Source organism: Panthera leo, chromosome F3 (genome assembly GCF_018350215.1).
Source record: "Panthera leo isolate Ple1 chromosome F3, P.leo_Ple1_pat1.1, whole genome shotgun sequence".
Lineage (NCBI taxonomy): Eukaryota > Metazoa > Chordata > Mammalia > Carnivora > Felidae > Panthera > Panthera leo.
The window spans coordinates 22,810,238-22,828,322 of NC_056696.1; the positions used below are offsets into that span (position 1 = coordinate 22,810,238).

General features: G+C 36.8%; 1 protein-coding gene across 1 annotated transcript in view; it reads right to left on the reverse strand.

Annotated features, from left to right (window-relative positions):
- Nucleotides 1–18,085, reverse strand: part of HMCN1 (hemicentin 1) — a 465,407-nt gene that overhangs the window by 173,786 nt on the left and 273,536 nt on the right. Inside the window, exon 36 of the mRNA XM_042924627.1 lies at nt 5,768–5,891. Coding sequence (XP_042780561.1) covers nt 5,768–5,891 — 124 coding nt within the window. The remainder of the gene's footprint in view (nt 1–5,767; nt 5,892–18,085) is intronic.

Here is an 18,085-nt window from a genome sequence, read left to right on the forward strand (position 1 = left end):
AAGGCAATGCACTAAATGCAAGAAAACTTTTGGAAACCATATATCTGAAAAGGGAGTAATATCTGAAATACATAAGAAACTGATATGGGGTGCCTGGGTGGCTCCGTTGGTTAAGCGTCTGTCTCTTGATTTTAGCTCAGGTCACAATCTCAGCAGTCATGAAATCGAGCCATGTACTGGGCTCCATGCTGGGCATAGAGTCTGCTAAGGATTCTCCTTCCCCCTCTCCCTCTTCCCTGCTCACTCTCTTTCCCTCTAGCTCTGGAAAGGGAAGGGAAGGGAAGGGAAGGGAAGGGAAGGGAAGGGAAGGGAAGGGAAGGGAAGGGAAGGGAAGGGAGCAAGCCAGCCAGCTAGCCAGCAAGCAAGAAACTTATACAACTCAATAGCAAAAAATCCAAAATAATTAAATAATGGGCAAAGGACCTAAATAAGACATTTTTCCAAGGAAGACTAAGAAGTGACCAATAGGTACATGAAAATGTGCTCAACATCACTTATCATCAGGGAAATGCAAATCAAATCCACAATGAGATATCACCTCATGTGTGTTAGAATGATTATTATAAAAAATCAAGAGATAATAAGTGTTGTTGAAGATGTGGAGAAAAAGAAACCCTTGTACACTATTGGTGGGAATGGAAATTGGTATAGCCAATTGGAGACCAGCATGGATGTTCCTCAAAAAATTACAAATAGAACTACCATATGATTGAGCAATCCCACTTCTGGGTATATATTTGAAGGAAATGAAATAGTATCTCAAAGAGATATCTGCACTTTCATGCTCACTACAGCATTATTCACAATAGGCAAGACACGGAAACAATCTTAAGTGTCCAACAACGGATAAATGGATAAAGAAGATGTGATATACGCATAATTCCCTTCTAGCATTTAAGGAATCATCTTACAATTTTGAATTTAGGTGAACACTGTTTTAGACAGAAACATTCATGGGGCACCTGGGTGGCTCAGTGGGTTAGAGGATCCGACTTGGGCTCAGGTCATGATCTCACAGCTCGTGGGTTCATGCCCCATGTTAGACTCTGTGCTAACAGCTCAGAGCCTGGAGCCTGCTTGGGATTCTGTGTCTCCCTCTCTCTCTGCCCCTCCCCCGCTCGCATTCTGTCTTGGTCTTTCTCTCAAAAATAAATGAACATTAAAAAAAATTAGAAGAATAAAAAGAAATTCATAAGATAAATAGTATGTTATGTTAACAGTAAGACGTCTGTATACTCCAAGCAGGAGGTAAGATGTCTGCATACTCTAAACAGGAGGTTGAATTCCATTCAACTTGTTGACTTTTTCTCTATTCTCCTTCCTCCAAAAGCTGCGTGTGCATTATCATGCCAAACCCACAATACCTTCTTCTGAATATATCATGGGCTAGATTTTACTTATGACTTTAATTACAGGCATGAATTGACTTTTTCAAATCCTGGTTAAATTCAATTTAATACATAACTAATAAAAAACTGAGTTAATCCCACCTAATAGCCAGAATTATGATATAGTGAGTAATAAATTTATTTATACTGAGAAAATACTAGAGTGCTAAACTCAAGTTATCCATTAAAAAAGAAAAAAAAAAGTTCCTCACAACATTCCCAAGTCTCCTTTAGGTCACAAGTGAGCTATTAACCAAAACACAGAAATGATAGAGGAACCTTTTTAAAGTGGGTGTTAGCAGATGTTAGCCAAGCAAATACTTTAAAATAATAAAATTAAATTAATGGGTGCTCTACTAATGTTTTCACCAGACAGCTAATACAGACCCAGGATGGTTCCTGGCCAACAGTAAAGGCAGTGGAACTTCAGATATATTTGTTGAAATGTTGGTGCTGTGAGAAGGGCCAAAAGCCAAATATGCATTTGGCCAAAACAGTTGGTAAGTTGCTATTTACAGATAATAATTAGAAACCAGGCACCAGGGTAAGCTTGTAGTTGTAAGCACATGCAGGCTTTCATTTAATCCTCGTAACAACCTCCCCAATTACACTATCATTATTCTTTCCATTTTACAGATGAGAAAACAGATCTAAAAACTTAACATCTAAGCCTACTGTCCTCATGATATTACTTGGCAGTAGAGGGACACAAATTAAAAACCCATGCTGTTAACCATAACATGCCACTTCTGGGTGCTTCACCTTGGTTAATCTTTCCTAGGATATAATTAAGTACAGATGTAATGAATGCCTGAGCCATCAGACCCCAAGAAATCATCTGTTTGTGGAAACATCTGTCTCACTTGGCAGATATCTGAGGTTTAGATAAAATTTCATAGTTTGGTCTAGAGAATTAGAACTTTCAGAATTATGAAACTTTGATGATCAAAAAGGACCACCTACTGAGAGTCTCTGCCTTCTATAAAAGACATAACTCCCCCTAAGAAACCTAGGGGATCACAAGAATGTTCCTCATGATCATGACATAATCTTCTAGTCCAGGAGAGCATCCACCCTTACTTCACCTTTTGAAAACATGTTTTCCCATGCTTGAGGAGAATGAAGGAATCTACAATCTTTTTTATAAGAAAGGGAAATATTAAACAGTTGGAAAGCTGAGGTTCTTAGGGTTGAGTAGTTTTGGATGACAATCACAGTAAATGCTCATTCACTGAATGTGTTACCCCATAAATAAAGATTAGGACTAAAACAAATGCTCACTTAGAAAGCAACTGTAAGACTGGTTAAATCAATCACTTAAAATACTAAATTAAATGATAGTTGTTTCTCTATAGATTTTTCAATGTCCCTCTTAATATATAGCACCAAGATTAGATATAATACTTCAGAAGCATTCAGAGAGCAAGAGTATAATAGGGCGATTTCCTTTCTTGTTCATACTATTTCTAGTACTGACTTCTAAGATTATTAACTTTATTATGAAATTGAATGCACATGTCTACATTAATTATGGAAAGCCATGGATATCTCCAGTATTTCAATGTGTGGAGTCTGTAAGCCACTCTTCTCCCACCCTATTTGTATGTAGTTTTTCACATCAGATTAACTTGCTATTTTAACTTCTGAGATATTTTTCAAATCTATGGCCAACTAATCCTTTAGAAATTCCTACACTTTTTGTTAACATCTCCCACCCTCACTGAAGTTATTAATACAAGTATTGAAGAGGACAGAATCAAGTTTGGAGTCCTTTGCATCCAATGGGACATCGCTGTCGAGAGTACCAAGATGATATGTCAGCTTTCTGTCCTGATTTCTGGACAGTAACCAACTACTTCCTGCCAGGTGGATCACAATCAATATTAGATTAGAAGTCCACTTCATCATTTATTCTCCTTTTCAGATTGATGAGCTGTACCTTACCTCTATTCCATTTGTGATTTGTATCAAAAAGATCGTTTTGTATGCTCCATCCAGCTTGGTAGCTTTTAATACATACTTACAATGACTAACCTTCTGTTTCTTTTTCTTCTCACATTAACTCAGATGTCTTCCAGCTTGCTGCCGCTCTGCCTGATGATTTTCCATGCATGCATGTATCCTAATTGCAATCCTTGCTAACATATATTTTGTTAACATATTCAGACTGTAGGTTTATATACTTATGTTTTCTTAGGTATTGATGTTTTTCCTTCTGTTGTTGCTTTATATTTTATGGAATCCTTGATTTCTTTCATGAACTCTGGTTTTCAATCATTCTTGACTACATTAGTAAATCTCTAAGCAAGTTTTTAGAGTCTGGGCCAATGTTTCTCTGGGTAATGGCATACAGACCACTTGCATCAGAGATGTTGTTTGGGGACATCTGAAACTGGGCCCAGGAAGCTGTATTTTTAACCCGCAATACATATGATTTTTACAAACACTAAAGTTTGGGAGCCCCGAATGCTGAAGTTTTGTTTTTCCCAGCTCTCGAGACATACATTCTATTCTTCATTTAAGTATTTTAATCTAGTCTAGAGAACAAAAACATCTTTCTTTTTGATAACACCCGAGAGAGTAAAAGTGGGAGGTATTTTACATCTAATACCTCAAAACCTCAAACGCACTCTGCAAGTCAGATACTCTGAGAAATTAAATGGTTTGCTCAAGGTTACATAGATCATGGTTGGCATAGACTTTAAACCACAATTGGCCTGACTCCAGTGCCTGAGATAATTGCCAACACATCATGCTAGCCCACCTACCTGTTTCCTTTTAGGCAACAATGGAGACAAAGACAGAAACTGCTGGAACGGAGAAGATAAACAGCTTGTAGGAAGAGGAGAGGGGGAGTCTGAGGGTACGAAAATGGGGAAAGGAGAGCAAGGCCGCCCACACCACACTCTTAGATGGAGGTGGAAGTTTCAGCATGTGCTGGAGACAGCTGATGTAGAGCACTAGGAAGAGACAAAGCCCTTGTGGGGAACGAGGTAAATGCGAGGCAACTTAAGGGAGAGCAGGGTCAGCCTGTTCCCAAACCCTTAAGCATGGCAAACCAATTCCAAGACTGTTATAGTTAGATATTGGTCTTTAAGTTAATTGCTAAATGAAGAAATAAAGGCCTTGTTAAGGAACATAGTCTGTGCATATGACATCCATAAGTTAGGTGATCGTATTTAGGGAAAGGGGGAAAATAAATGGGTTTATTAGAAACATTTAGGGAATTGATGATCTGAATGTTTTAACTGATTGATTTAAATAAAATATGTAAAGCAGATTAGAAGAATTCAGTGTCCAATTTAAATTTTTTTCATTCACTTACTATTTACTTTTTCATTTCTTAAGTATTTATTGACTGCCTACTAAAAATGTACCTGGAATCAAGCTAGATGCTAGGGCATCCTTCTCAGTTAAATTGCTCAGTAAATGCAGAGTGAATATATGAATGAATGAATGAATGAATGAAGAATAAATGAAATGAATGAATAAAGGATTTAACAAACAATCACTCAGACTAGAGAAAGTGAATAAAGTATAAATGGAGATCTTGGATAGCTCTCTGCAAATATATTTAGCTGAATTAGGAAAGTCCAAAACTACGATTCTTGACCTTTTCTGATGAGACTCCAGAGATCTGAAGTCTCACATTCAAGGTCAACTATTCTTTCAAGTTTATTGTGAAGCTATAATATTCAGAGGGTATTCCATGGCCACCCAGACTTTTTCAAAAACATGAGAGAAGATCCTCAGTCAAGGCTAGCTTCTACTTACAAAATCCCTCTTATAGGCAGGAAAGAAAATCACAGAAAATACTAAGGCACAATCCTGCATCTCTGTCTTTACGATAAAAGTTATGTGTACAACGTTATTAGTTAACAGAGTTCAAATAATTAAAAGCACACAGTAGGATATTTATTTATGAACTCTAGCACATCCTATTTGACAACCTGAATATCTTAACTGATACCGTGACAGAGGTGCCTGGGGGCTCAGTTGGTTAAGCATCTGACTTTGGCTCAGGTCATGATCTCACAGTTCATGAGTTCAAGCCACGTGTCGGGCTCCATGCTGACAGCTCAGAGCCTGGAGCCTGCTTCAGATTCTGTCTCCCTCTTTCTCTGCCCCTGCCCCACTCATGCTCTGTCTGTCTCTCCAAAATGAATAAATGTTAAAATTTTTTCTTAATTGATAACTGACAAACTATCTTAATATGAGCAATTATAATTACAATAATGTAAAAAAAAAACCTAGTTTTTTAATATAGACTAAAGTAAACACTTGTTTCTTTTATACTGTAATTCAGTAAAAATGAGTCATCGTGTTAAAAGAAAAAGTCATAGAAATATTCTTTTGTTAAGACATGGGAACGACATTACCATGCACATGTAGCTGAAGGTGCTGTTGTGCTTCTCCGGCCGCATTGGTGGCCACACATGTGTATCTGCCAGCATCTTCCATCAGGGCTCTGGCAATTTGTAAAACTCGACCGGAAGACTGTATCTAATTGGGAACAGAAAGCATGGCAGCACTTTGTACTTTATATTGGACTGTAAAACATTTGCTTAGGTAGACAAACTCATTTAAATTTATACTAGCTAATTATAGTTTTATGCCAATATCTTAATTATCTCTAGATAGATTAGAGCCAGATCGCTTCATCATACAAAAAATAGACTGATGCGATTGAAAACTTTTTTTATTCTTTAGAAAACACAAAATAAAATAACCTAAGACCAGCCTGCTGGTATAGTCATAAAACTTCACTGAACAAAAGACTTTAGCATTGAACTATGAGGTATGTGATAAAAATTTAAGCTACTTTAAAAAAACACAGTCACATTTATATAACACTTCATAAATAGTTTTAAAACAACAATCTTTTTTGATTAAATGGTCACCGGGGCCAGAAAAACAATAAAAATTACAAAATATGAGTAATGGAAATGCAGATACATTTCTTCCTGACTGTTTTTCCTCATTTCTCTCTTAAACCTATTGCAACTAGCCTCCACCATTTTGGAACTGGTAGTTTAAGGGTTATTCTTTGAAACTGATTATTCAAAGGTTATCAGTAACTTTTAAGCACAAGATCCAACAGCATACGTAGTAAGCTCATTTTCTCTTCCCCCATCTATGGCATTTGGCATTATTGACCACCTACTCCTGAATCACTCTACTCTCTGGTTGTTGAAGATACAAAATGTCCTCAGTTCTCAATCTGTCTACTTCCTCCTCCTGCCCCATAAAAATAAAGCTCAGCTTTCTGATAGTTTTCATCCAAATTCATGTCTTCAGCAAAGAATCTTGTGCAGACTCTTAAATTTATAGTACTGGCCTCAATTTCTCTCCTGAGCTCCACACTCCCTGTTCCAGCTATCTGCTGGATGGGTTAGCACATGAAATTTAACATATCCAATAACTGTCTCCTTGTATCTCCAGACCTACTTTTCATTGCATGTTTCCAATCTTGTTTAATAGCACCACTATTCTCCAAGTCATCTTGATTTCAGAGCCCAATTTGACTCTCCTATTAAGTATACTACTCTATATTTTTCAGATCCCCTATTTTCCATTCTCACAACCACTGTGGGATTATAATAGTTTCTTAATTTATATTCCAGTGTCTCCAACCTCCCAAACTGTTAATCTATCTTATATATCACTGCCAGAATAATTTGCCTAAAATGCAAATTTGATCCTTTTACCAGTTTCCCTTCAAAGCTCACTCACAGCTCCCCACTTTGCCTAGCATGAAATCCGAACTTGGCATACATAGCCTTCCAGGCTTCCCACATTTTGAACCCAAATGATCTGCTCTCCATACACTCCCATGTAAATTCCCACTTGACCCATTCTCCAACCATACTGTACTAAACACATTAAGCAGCACATTCATACATTAATAGTCACTTCTAGACTTCTGCACATGGCCTTTAAATGTCATAATTTTTTAAGAGTCTGAACTAGGTCAGTTCTCTTCTATTTTTTCTTACTCTTTACTCTCCCCTTAGATAAACTCATTCACGTCCATGGTTTCAAATATCATTATTTGTCAATATCTCCAGCTAGAGCTCTCCTATGAGCTCCAGGAGCATACATTCCGTGGTCTACCTGATCTCCACTTTATTTCAAAGTCAACTTAACCTCCAAAAGTCTAAAACTGAAATACAGTTTTTTTCCCGAAATGGGATGTCCTCCAAAGTCTATCATACTGGATGCATCATAATCTATGTATGTATTTGTGTAGTTAGATTCTCCATGTTTTCCTTGATATTTCCCACTACCTCAACTTTCATGTGCAATTTTTCACTGAGTCATAATGACATCTTCTTCATGGTCAGAATGTGAGTTCAAATTTCAATCTTCTCTCTCTCCTAGATGAGAAAGTCCTAATTGATATCCACACGTCTACTCTTTATCTTTTTAAATTTATTTTTTGCAGTAAAATTGGCATGTAATTGTAGTTTCACATGTACAACATAATAATTCATATATCTGTATACATCGTAAAGTGATCACCACAAGTCTTGTCATCATACAAAGTTACAAATTGCTTTTCTTGTGATGAGAATTTTAAGATTTACTCTCTTGTTAACTTTTCACAATGCAATACAATATTATTGAGTATAGTCACTATGCTGTAATCACTTCCCCATGAATTATTTACTTAATATCTGGGACTTTGTACCACCTTCCCCTTGACCACCTTTACCTATTTTGTCCACCTCTCAACCTCCTTCCTCTATGGCAACCACCAATCTGTTCTATGTGTATCTATGAGCTTTGTTTTGTCTCTTTCGTTTTTTAGATTCCACATATAATGCCCTCAAGGTCCATCTGGGTTGACACAAAATCTATCTCTATCTCTATCTCTATCTCTATCTCTGTCTCTATCTCTATCTCTATCTCTATCACATCCTCTTTATCCATTCATCTACTGATGAACACTTTAGTTGTTTCCATGTCCTGATTATTGTAGATGCTGCTGCAATGAACACATGAGTGCATATATCTTTTTGAGTTAGTGTTTTTGTATTTTCTGGATAAATACCCAGAAGTGGAATTGCTGAATCGTGTGGTAACTCTATTTTTGATTTTTTGAGGACTCTCCCTACTGTTTTCATAGTGGCTGCACTAGTATACATTCCCACTAACAATGCAAAAGGGTTCCCTTTTCTCCACATCCTCACCAACACTTGTTGATAGCCTTCAAACAGGTGTGAGGTGATATCTCGTGGTTTTGATAATAGCCTTCAAACAGGTGTGAGGTGATATCTCATGGTTTTGATTTGAATTTCCCTGATAATCACTGATGTTAAACATTTTGTCATGTGCCTGTTGGACATCTATATGTCTTTGGAAAAATGTCTATTTATATCTTATGCCCATTTTTAAAACAGATTGCTTTTTTTTACTATTATATTGACTTCTTTATATACATTGGAAATTAATCCCTTAACAGATATATGATTTACATTTTTTTCTCTCATTTAATAGGCTGCCTTTTAATTTTGTTGGTGGTTTCCTTTCCTGTGAAGAAGCTTTTTAGATTGATCTAGAATTGATCCCACTTGTTTAGTTTTGCTTTTGCTGTCTTTGATTTTGGAGTCATATCTAAAAATTCAATGCCAAGACTCTTGTCAGGAAGCTTATTACCTACGTTTTCTTCTAGGAGTTTTGTGGTTTCAGGTCCTACATTCAAGTTTTTTTTTTTATATTAAATATAACTTATTGTCAAATTGGTTTCCATACAACACCCAGTGCTCATCCCAACAAGTGCCCTCAACAATGCCCATCACCCACTTTCCCTTCTCCCCCACCCCCCATCAACCCTCAGTTTGTTCTCAGTATTTAAGAGTCTCTTATGGTTTGCCTCCTTCTCTCTTTTTTCTCCCCTTTCCTTCCCCCATGGTCTTCTGTTAAGTTTCTCAGGGTCCACATGTGAGTGAAAACATAATATCTGTCTTTCTCTGCCTGACTTACTTCACGTAGTATAATACCCTCCAGTTCCATCCACAAATGGCCAGATTTCATTCTTTCTCATTGCCAAGTAGTATTCCATTGTATATATAAACTACAGCTTCTTTATCCATTCGTCAGTTGATGGACATTTAGGCTCTTTCCATAATTTAGCTATTGTTAAGAGTGCTGCTATAAACATTGGGATACAAGTGCCCCTATGCATCAGTACCCCTGTATCCCTTGGGTAAATTCCTAGCAGTGCTATTCCTGGGTCATTGGGTAGATCTATTTTTAATTTTTTGAGGAACCTCCACATTGTTTTCCAAAGCAGCTGCACCAGTTTGCATTCCCACCAACAGTGCAAGAGGGTTCCCATTTCTCCACATCCTCTCCAGCATCTATAGCCTCCTCTGATTTGTTCATTTTAGCCAATCTGACTGGTGTAAGGTGGTATCTCAGTATGGTTTTGATTTGTATTTTCCTGATGAGGAGTGATGTTGAGTATCTTTTCATGTATCTGTTGGCCATCTGGATGTCTTCTTTAGAAAAGTGTCTATTCATGTCTTCTGCCCATTTCTTCACTGGATTATTTGTTTTTCAAGTGTGGAGTTTGGTGAGTTCTTTGTAGATTTTGGATACTAGCCCTTTATCCAATATGTCATTTGCAAATATCTTTTCCCATTCCATAGGTTGCCTTTTAGTTTTGTTGATTGTTTCCTTTGCAGTGCAGAATCTTTTTATCTTGATAAGGTCCCAATAGTTCTTTTTTGTTTTTAATTCCCTTACCTTTGGAGATGCGTCAAGTAAGAAATTGCTGTGGCTGAGGTCAAAGAGGTTTTTTCCTGCTTTCTCCTCTAGGGTTTTGATGGTTTCCTGTCTCACATTTAGGTCCTTCATCCATTTTGACCTACATTCAAGTTTTTAATCAATTTTGAGTTAATTTTTATGTATGGTGTAAGACAGTGTTTTGGTTTCATTCTTTTGCATGTGACTATCCAGTTCTTCCAATGCCCTTTATTGAAGAGAACATGCTTTCCCCATTGTATATTCTTATGCCTCCTTTGTCATAAATTAATTAATTATATATGTGTAGGTTTATTTCTAGGCTCTCTATTCTGTTCCATTGATTTATGTGTCTGTCTTTATGCCAATACCAAACTGTTTTTGATTATTATAGTTTTGTAGTATAGTTTGAAAACAGTATGAGGCTTCAAGATTTGTTTTTCTTTCTCAAGATCATTTTGGCTACTTGGGATCTTTTGTGGTTACATACAAATTTTAGGTTTGTTCTACTTATGTGGAAAATGCTATTGAATTTTTGATAGAAATTGCATTGAATCTATAGGTTGCTTTGGGTATTATGAACATTATAACAAGATTAATTATTCCAATTCATGGGCATGGGATACCTTTCCATTTATTTGTGTCTTCAATTTTTTTCATCAATGTCTTATAATTTTCTAGTGCACAGGACTGTCACCTCCTTGTTAAAATTTCTTTTTTTCTTTTTTTATGCAATTTTAAATGGGATTGTTTTCTTGATTTATCTTTCTGATAGTATGTTAGTGTATAGAAATGCAACCAATTTTTATATATTGATTTTGTATTCTGCAACTTTACTGACTTCATTTATTAGTTCTAACAGTTTTTGGGTGAAGTCTATAGGATTTTTTATATATATAAAATCATATTGTCTGCAAATAGTGACAGTTTTACTTCTTTCTTTTCAATCTGGATGACTTTTATTTTTTTTTTCTTGACTAATTGTTCTGGCTAGGACTTCCAATGCTATATTGAATAAAAGTGGTGAGACTGGGAATACTTGTCTTGCTCTTGATCTTAGAGAAAAAATTTTCAGTTTTTCACCACTGAACATGATAAGCTGTGGGCTTATGATATATGGCCTTAATTATGTTCAGGTATGTTTCCTCTATTCCCATTCTGTTGAGTGTTTTCATCATAAATGGAAGTTGACTTTTGTCAAATGATTTTTTCTATTGAGATGATCATATGATTTTTATCCTTCATCTGTTAATGTGGTGCATTTCACTGGTTAATTTGTGAGTGTTGGAAACATCCTTGCATCCTGGAGTAAATTCCACTTAATTATGGTTTATGATCCTTGTAATGTATTGTTGAATTTAGTTTGCTAATATTTTGTTGAGGATTTTTGCATCTATGTTCATCAGGGACATAGGCCTATAATTTTGTTGTTGTTGATCGGGGTTTTTTGTTGTTTGTTTTATTTTGTTTTTATGGTGTCCTTGTCTAGTTTTAGTATCAGGGTAAAGCTGCCCTCAAAAAATAAATTTGGAAGTGTTCCCTTTTCTTCAAGTTTTTGGAAGAGTTAGAGAAGGATAAGTACAAAATCTTCTTTGAATGTTTTCTAGAATTCACCAGTGAAGCAATCGGGTCCTGGAATTTTGTTTGTTCATAGTTTTTCTTTTTTTGTTTTTAATGCTTATTTATTTATTTTTGAGCAGGGGGAGAGCTGGGGAGAGACAGAGAGAGAGAGAGACATAGAATCCCAAGCAGGCTCTGCACTGCGAGCAGAGTCTAATGCAGGACTCGAATCCACAAACCATGAGAGCATGACCTAAGCTGAAATCAAGAGTCGGACTTTAACCAACGGAGCCACCCAGGTGACCTGATAGTTTTTTTGATTACTGACTCAGTCTCTTTACTAGTGATTGGTCTATTCAGATTTCGTATTCTTGATTTAGTCTTCAAAGACTGTATTCTAGGAATTTATTCTTCCTTCTAGGTTGTCCAATTTGTTGGTCATGTAACTGTTCATAGTAGCCTGTTATGATCCTTTGTATTTCTGTGGTATCAGTTGTACACTCTCCTTTTTTACCTCTGATTTTATTTATTTGAACCATTTCTGTACTGTTTTTGGTGAATCTAGCTAATTTTGTCAGCTTTGTCTTTTCAAAGAACTCTTAATTTCATTAGTCTCTTTTTTTCTTTTTTGTCCCCATTTCACTTATTTCTGCTCTATTATTTCCTTCCTTCAACTAACGTTAGGCTTTGTTTGTTCTTTTTCTAGTTCCTTTAAGTGAAAAGTTAGATTTCTTATTTGAGATTTTTCTTGTTTATTGAGGTAAGTCTGTATCTCTATAAACTCCCCTCTTAGAATGGCTTTTGCTGCAGCCTATTGATTTTGGTACATTGTATTTCGATTTTCATTTGTCTTAGGTATTTTATTTTTTAATTTCCCCTTTGATATTTTGTTGATGAAATTATTGTTCATGTTGCTTAATATCCACATATTTGTTATTTTTCCTGTATTTTTCTCGGAATTATTTTTCTAGCTTCATACCATTGTGGTCAGAAACTATTCTTGATATGATTTCAATCTTCTTAAATTTATTGACACATGTTTTGTGGCCTAACAGGTGATCTATCCTGGAGAATGTTTCATATGCATTTAAGAAGAATGTGTATTCTGCTGCTTTAGGATAGAATATTCTGTACATATTTATTAAGTGAACCTGATCTAATGTGTTGCTTAATACTGCTTTATTTATACTGATTTATACTTTATTGTCTTTTTTCTGGATGATCTATTCATTGATTTAAGTGGGATATTAAAGTCCCTTGTTATTATTGTATTGCTGTTAATCTCTCCGTGTAGGTCTCTTAATATTTTCTTTGTATACTTTTGTGCTTCTATGTTGGGTGTACATATATATATATATATATATATATATATATATATATATATAAATATAAATGTTACACCTTCTTGATGGATCATTATGAAATGATTATGTAATGGCCTTTATCATTATGTAATGTCCTTTGTCTCTTTTTTTAATAGTTTTTGCTTTAAAGTCTATTTTGTCTGATACAAGTATAACTTTACAAGCCTAGTTATCATTTCCATTTGCATGGAATATGTTTTACCATCTCTTCACTTTCAGTTTGTTTGTGTCCTTACATCTGAACTAAGTCTTTTGTAGGCAGCATATAGATGAATCTTGTTGTTTTTTTTTAATCCATTTAGACACTGTATATTTTTGATTGGAGAATTTAGTCCATTTACATTTAAAGTAATTATTGAATAGGGAATATAGCCAATGGCATTATAATAGCATTGTATGGTGACAGATGATTGCTACACTTGTGGTGAACATAGTATAATGTACAGAATTTTTTAATCACTACAGTGTTCAACTATGTTGTACCTCTGAAACTAATGTAACATTTTATATCTTCAGCAAAAAATTAATTTTAATTTAATTTTTTAAAACAAGGAAACGACCTGTCCCTTCCCCACCCCCACCCAATAAATTGTTGATAGGAATGTACTTATTGCCAAGTTGTTAATTGCTTCCTGGCTGTTTTTGTAGTTCCTCTCTGTTCTTTCCTCTTCTCTTGCTTTCTTCCCTTGTGGTTTGATGACTTTGTTTAGTGTTATGTTTAGATTACTTTCTCATTATCTTTTGTGTACCTACTATAAGTTTTTGCTTTGTAATTACCATGAGGCTCACGTATAACAACCTATTATACAATAGTCTATTTTAAATTGATAGCTGGGGCACCTGGGTGGCTCAGACAGTTAAGCATCTGACTCTTGGTTTCGGTTTAGGTCACGATCTCACACTTTTTGAGACTGAGCCCTGTGTTGGTCTCTGTGCTGACAGCACAAAGGCTGCTTGGGATTTTGTCTCCCTCTCTCTCTGCCCCTCCCCAGTTTGTGCTGTTTCTATCTTTCTCAAAATAAATAAGTAGACATTTAAAAAAAAAATAAATTGATGGCAACTTAAGTTTGAATGCATTCTAAAATTTTACGTATCTACATCCCCCCCCTCCAAGTGTTTTATGTTTTTGATGTCACATTTTACATTCTTTTATTTTGTGTCTCCCTTAACTGTTTGTTGTGGTTACAGTTAATTTTACTTTTGCTTTTTAATCTTAATACTGGCCCTATAAGTAATTAACCCACTACCTTTACTATATATTTAGATTACCAGTGGCATTTTTACTTTTGCATGTTTTCTTGTTACTAGTTAGTGCTTTTTCTTTCCAGCTTAAAATCCCTTTAACATTTTTTTCTTTTTTGGAAGGGCCACTTTAGTGTGATAAATTCTTTTACCTCTTGCTTGTCTAAAAATCTCTTTACTCTCCTTCAATGCTGAATAATAATATACTGGGTAGGGTATTCTTGAGGGCAAGTTTTTTTCCTTTCAGCACTTTGAATATATCACACCACTCCCTTATAGCCTGCAAGGTTTCTGCTGAAAAATCATAGTCTTATAGGGGAAGGGGGGGGGGGCAGGTGGGGCAGGTCCATTGTACCTAACAAATTGCTTTTTTCTTGCTATTTTTAAGGTTTTCTTTTTATCTTTAACTTTTTACATTTTAATTATAATATCTCTTCATGTGGATTTCTTTCAATTCATCTTATTTAGAACTCTCTGTGCTTCCTGGACCTGGATGTCTGTATTCTTCCCCAGCTTAGAGAGGTTTTCATCCATTACTTCTTGAAATGTGCCCCCTTTCTCTCTCTTTTCCCCTTCTGAAGCCCATGTAATGTGAACGCTATTCCATTCGATGTTGCCCCATAGTCCCTTTAGCTATCTTCATTTCTTAGAAATTCTTTTTTCTTTTTGCTTTTCTGTTTGGGTGAATCCCACTGCCCTGTCTTGCAGCTCACTGCTTTGTCCCTCTGCTTCATCTAAGCAGCTGTTGAACCCCCCTAGTGTATTTTTCAGTTCAATTATTATTTTTCAGCTCTGTGATTCTATTTGGTACTTTCTTATATTTCCTATGTTTTGTTGAAGTTGTCACTGTGTTCATCCATTCTTCTCCTGAGGTCAGTAAGCATCTTTGTGACCATTACTTTGAACTCTTTATCAGGTAGATTACATACCTCCATTTCATTAAGATCTTTTTTTTTTTTTCCTGAGGTTTTGTTTTGTTCTTCCTTTTGAGACATACTCTTCCATTTCCTCATTTTGCTTGAGTCTCTGTGTTAATTTCTATGTATTAGGCAAAATGGCTATCTTCCCACTGTTAAAAGAGTGGCCTTGTCTAGATTAACCTCATCATTCAACCTTGCCTTAGCTCTTGGTTGTCTCTCACACTTTGTGACTAAGTAGCCTGATTTACTCTTGATAGGTCTCAGTTGTTAAGAGTGTTTCAAGACCTGTCAGTGCTCCAGAGAGAGAGAGATCTTAGTCAGTACCTGGCTTCAGGCTGACTGGAAGCCAGATCCTCAGGCAGCAGCTTTTAAAGTATACAAACGGCACTGCAATTGTAATCCCTGCTGGCCTTAAGACCAGGGGATCTGGAGGTGGCCCCGGGTGACAAATTGCAAAATTTGGGGCTTCAGATGTGAGTATATGCTTCTTTCTGGGAGTGAGCTATATATAGCAAGGCCAAGGGAGGACACATAGGTGGTGTCTCCCTGCCTATGTTCCCTGGGAATGCCTTCAGAGTCTCTATATGGATGGCAAACCTGAAGCCCATCCCTCAGGTTGAAGCTTGAGGACCAGTGGTGGGCCTTTTTCACCAGCAGACTAGGAGTATATTCCAGTTTACTGTCTGTGCAATGCCTTGGGTGGGGTAGCCTGCCAAGAACTGTTTTTCTGATTATTGTTACAGTCTCATAGGCCCTGGCACACAAGCTCCTCTGGCCACTAGGTCCAGGCATTCAAGGGGTATCTCCTGTGTGGACTGTGCTTGCCTGTCAACTTTAGTGAGGCAGTGGGAGAGTACTTGAGGTGGGGCATGCCTGCAGCTTTAGCAAGGCATGGAAAGAGTGCTGGGGGCAGAGCACAGGTTCCACTGCAGCAAGGCAGTGGGAGATTGCTGTGTCTGTGCACATCTGCTTTTGCTAGCAAGGTAGAGGAAGAATGCAAAACTGGTGCCTCCCAGGACCTCTGTCCCTGGAGAAAGTCCCTACTGGTCCCTGCCCCTCTGGCAGATGCTTTAAAATTAGCAAATAAAGGGGCGCCTGGGGGGCTCAGTGGGTTAAGCATCTGACTCTTCATTTCCGCTCAGGTCATGATCCCATGGTTCACGAGACAGAGCCCTGCATCAGGCTCTGCTCTGACAGCGTGGAGCCTGCTTGAGATTCTCTGTCTCTATCTCTCTATCTGCCCCTCCCCTTGCCTCAAAATAAAATAAACGTTTAAAAAGAAATTAGCAAATGAATATCCTTCACATAGAGTCTAGGTACTTTTTAAACTTTTACACTAGGTCCCAGGGCAGGTAAGTGTGCATGTGAGTCATGAGGTATCTCAGATCCCTACAGTCCTTGGGGTCTCTCGGATGTAAGGTCCAATGGTTTTCAAAGCCAGATGTGTTATGGCTCATCTCTCCAGTACAGGTCCCAAGGGCTTAAATGCCTGACATAGGGCAGGAGTCCCATCTCCTCAGGGAGAAGCTCCAGACTTGTGAGATCCCTCCCCGTTGAGGGTCACCATGCCAGGGGTGTGGTTTTTGGCAAGACTGCACCTCTGCCTCTCCTGCCCATCTTGATGTTGCCCTTTTACCCTTTGTCATAGAAGAACTGTTCAGCTAGTTTTCAGATCTTTTTCAGAGCAAGTGTTCCGTACGTGGCAGGAGATTTGGTGTCTGTAGGAAGAGGTGAGTTCAGGATCTTCCTGTACTGCTGTCTTGGACCACCCTTGCCCACATGTCTACTTTTAACTCCTTCAACTCATTATCTTATAGGGGTCTGGTAACTATTTAAAGTGAAGATTTGATTATGTCACTCCTCTCTTAAAACTCTTCAAAGATCTCTCATGGATTTAAGTACAAATAAAACCATTAATATTACTTAAATGCCTTCTACCCACTCTTTGGTCTCCTCTCATACCACCTCATCTTGCTCTCTTCAGTCCCCTGGCTTGCTGTCAGGTCCTCAGGGGGTGTCATGCTCTCCTTTATTTTAAGTTGCTTGCCCATACACATCTTCTCTGAAACACCCTACTCAGTTCTCTTCCATTAAGTCACCCATTCAGTTCCTATGTATTCTTCAGATCTCTGCTCAAAGACTTTCTCTATGAATTACCCTCATGTCTAAAGCCTTTCCACAATATCAGTTCTCATACTTCTCCATATTTTCTCTTAAAATTACTCTTTATAGTTTCTAATTAAAGTTTTATATATGTATGTTATAAACACCTATCTCCCAGAGAAACAGTTGCTTACTAGCAGTATGCTTTAAGGCTTCATAATGAATCTCTCACTAGCACAAATGTATACAATTAATTCCATAGGACTTGGAATAGGAATAATAAGTGAGCAGATACCCATCACTTCTTATTCGGAAGAGAACTCAGCACATCGCTCATTACTGCAAACTCACTACAAGCAAAGTTCAAGCCCACATTAGTCAATTAACTTGGTCCTAGGAGCAAAATCTATTAATTCAGATTTTTAAATGCACTGTTTAGATTATCTAAGTTTGAAATATATTTATTTATTTAAAAATATGTAATGAGGTAAAGTTTTATGTCAGAGATTATATTCAGAGTGAAGCATACAGAAATGAATTTATTCAGACAGCGTCTCTGTCCTCTGGAAGCTTATAAACTAAAGTATTTTTTTTCAAGACTTATTTCACTTAGGTTTATGTAAATATGATTTTACCTCAATCTTAGTATATGATAAACACATTGGGGATACTCTGAGTCAATATGGATGAACACTGTTCATTCATCCATGAAACATCATTTTTTCAATACTTAAAAGAGGCATGCATCAAAACAATAAAA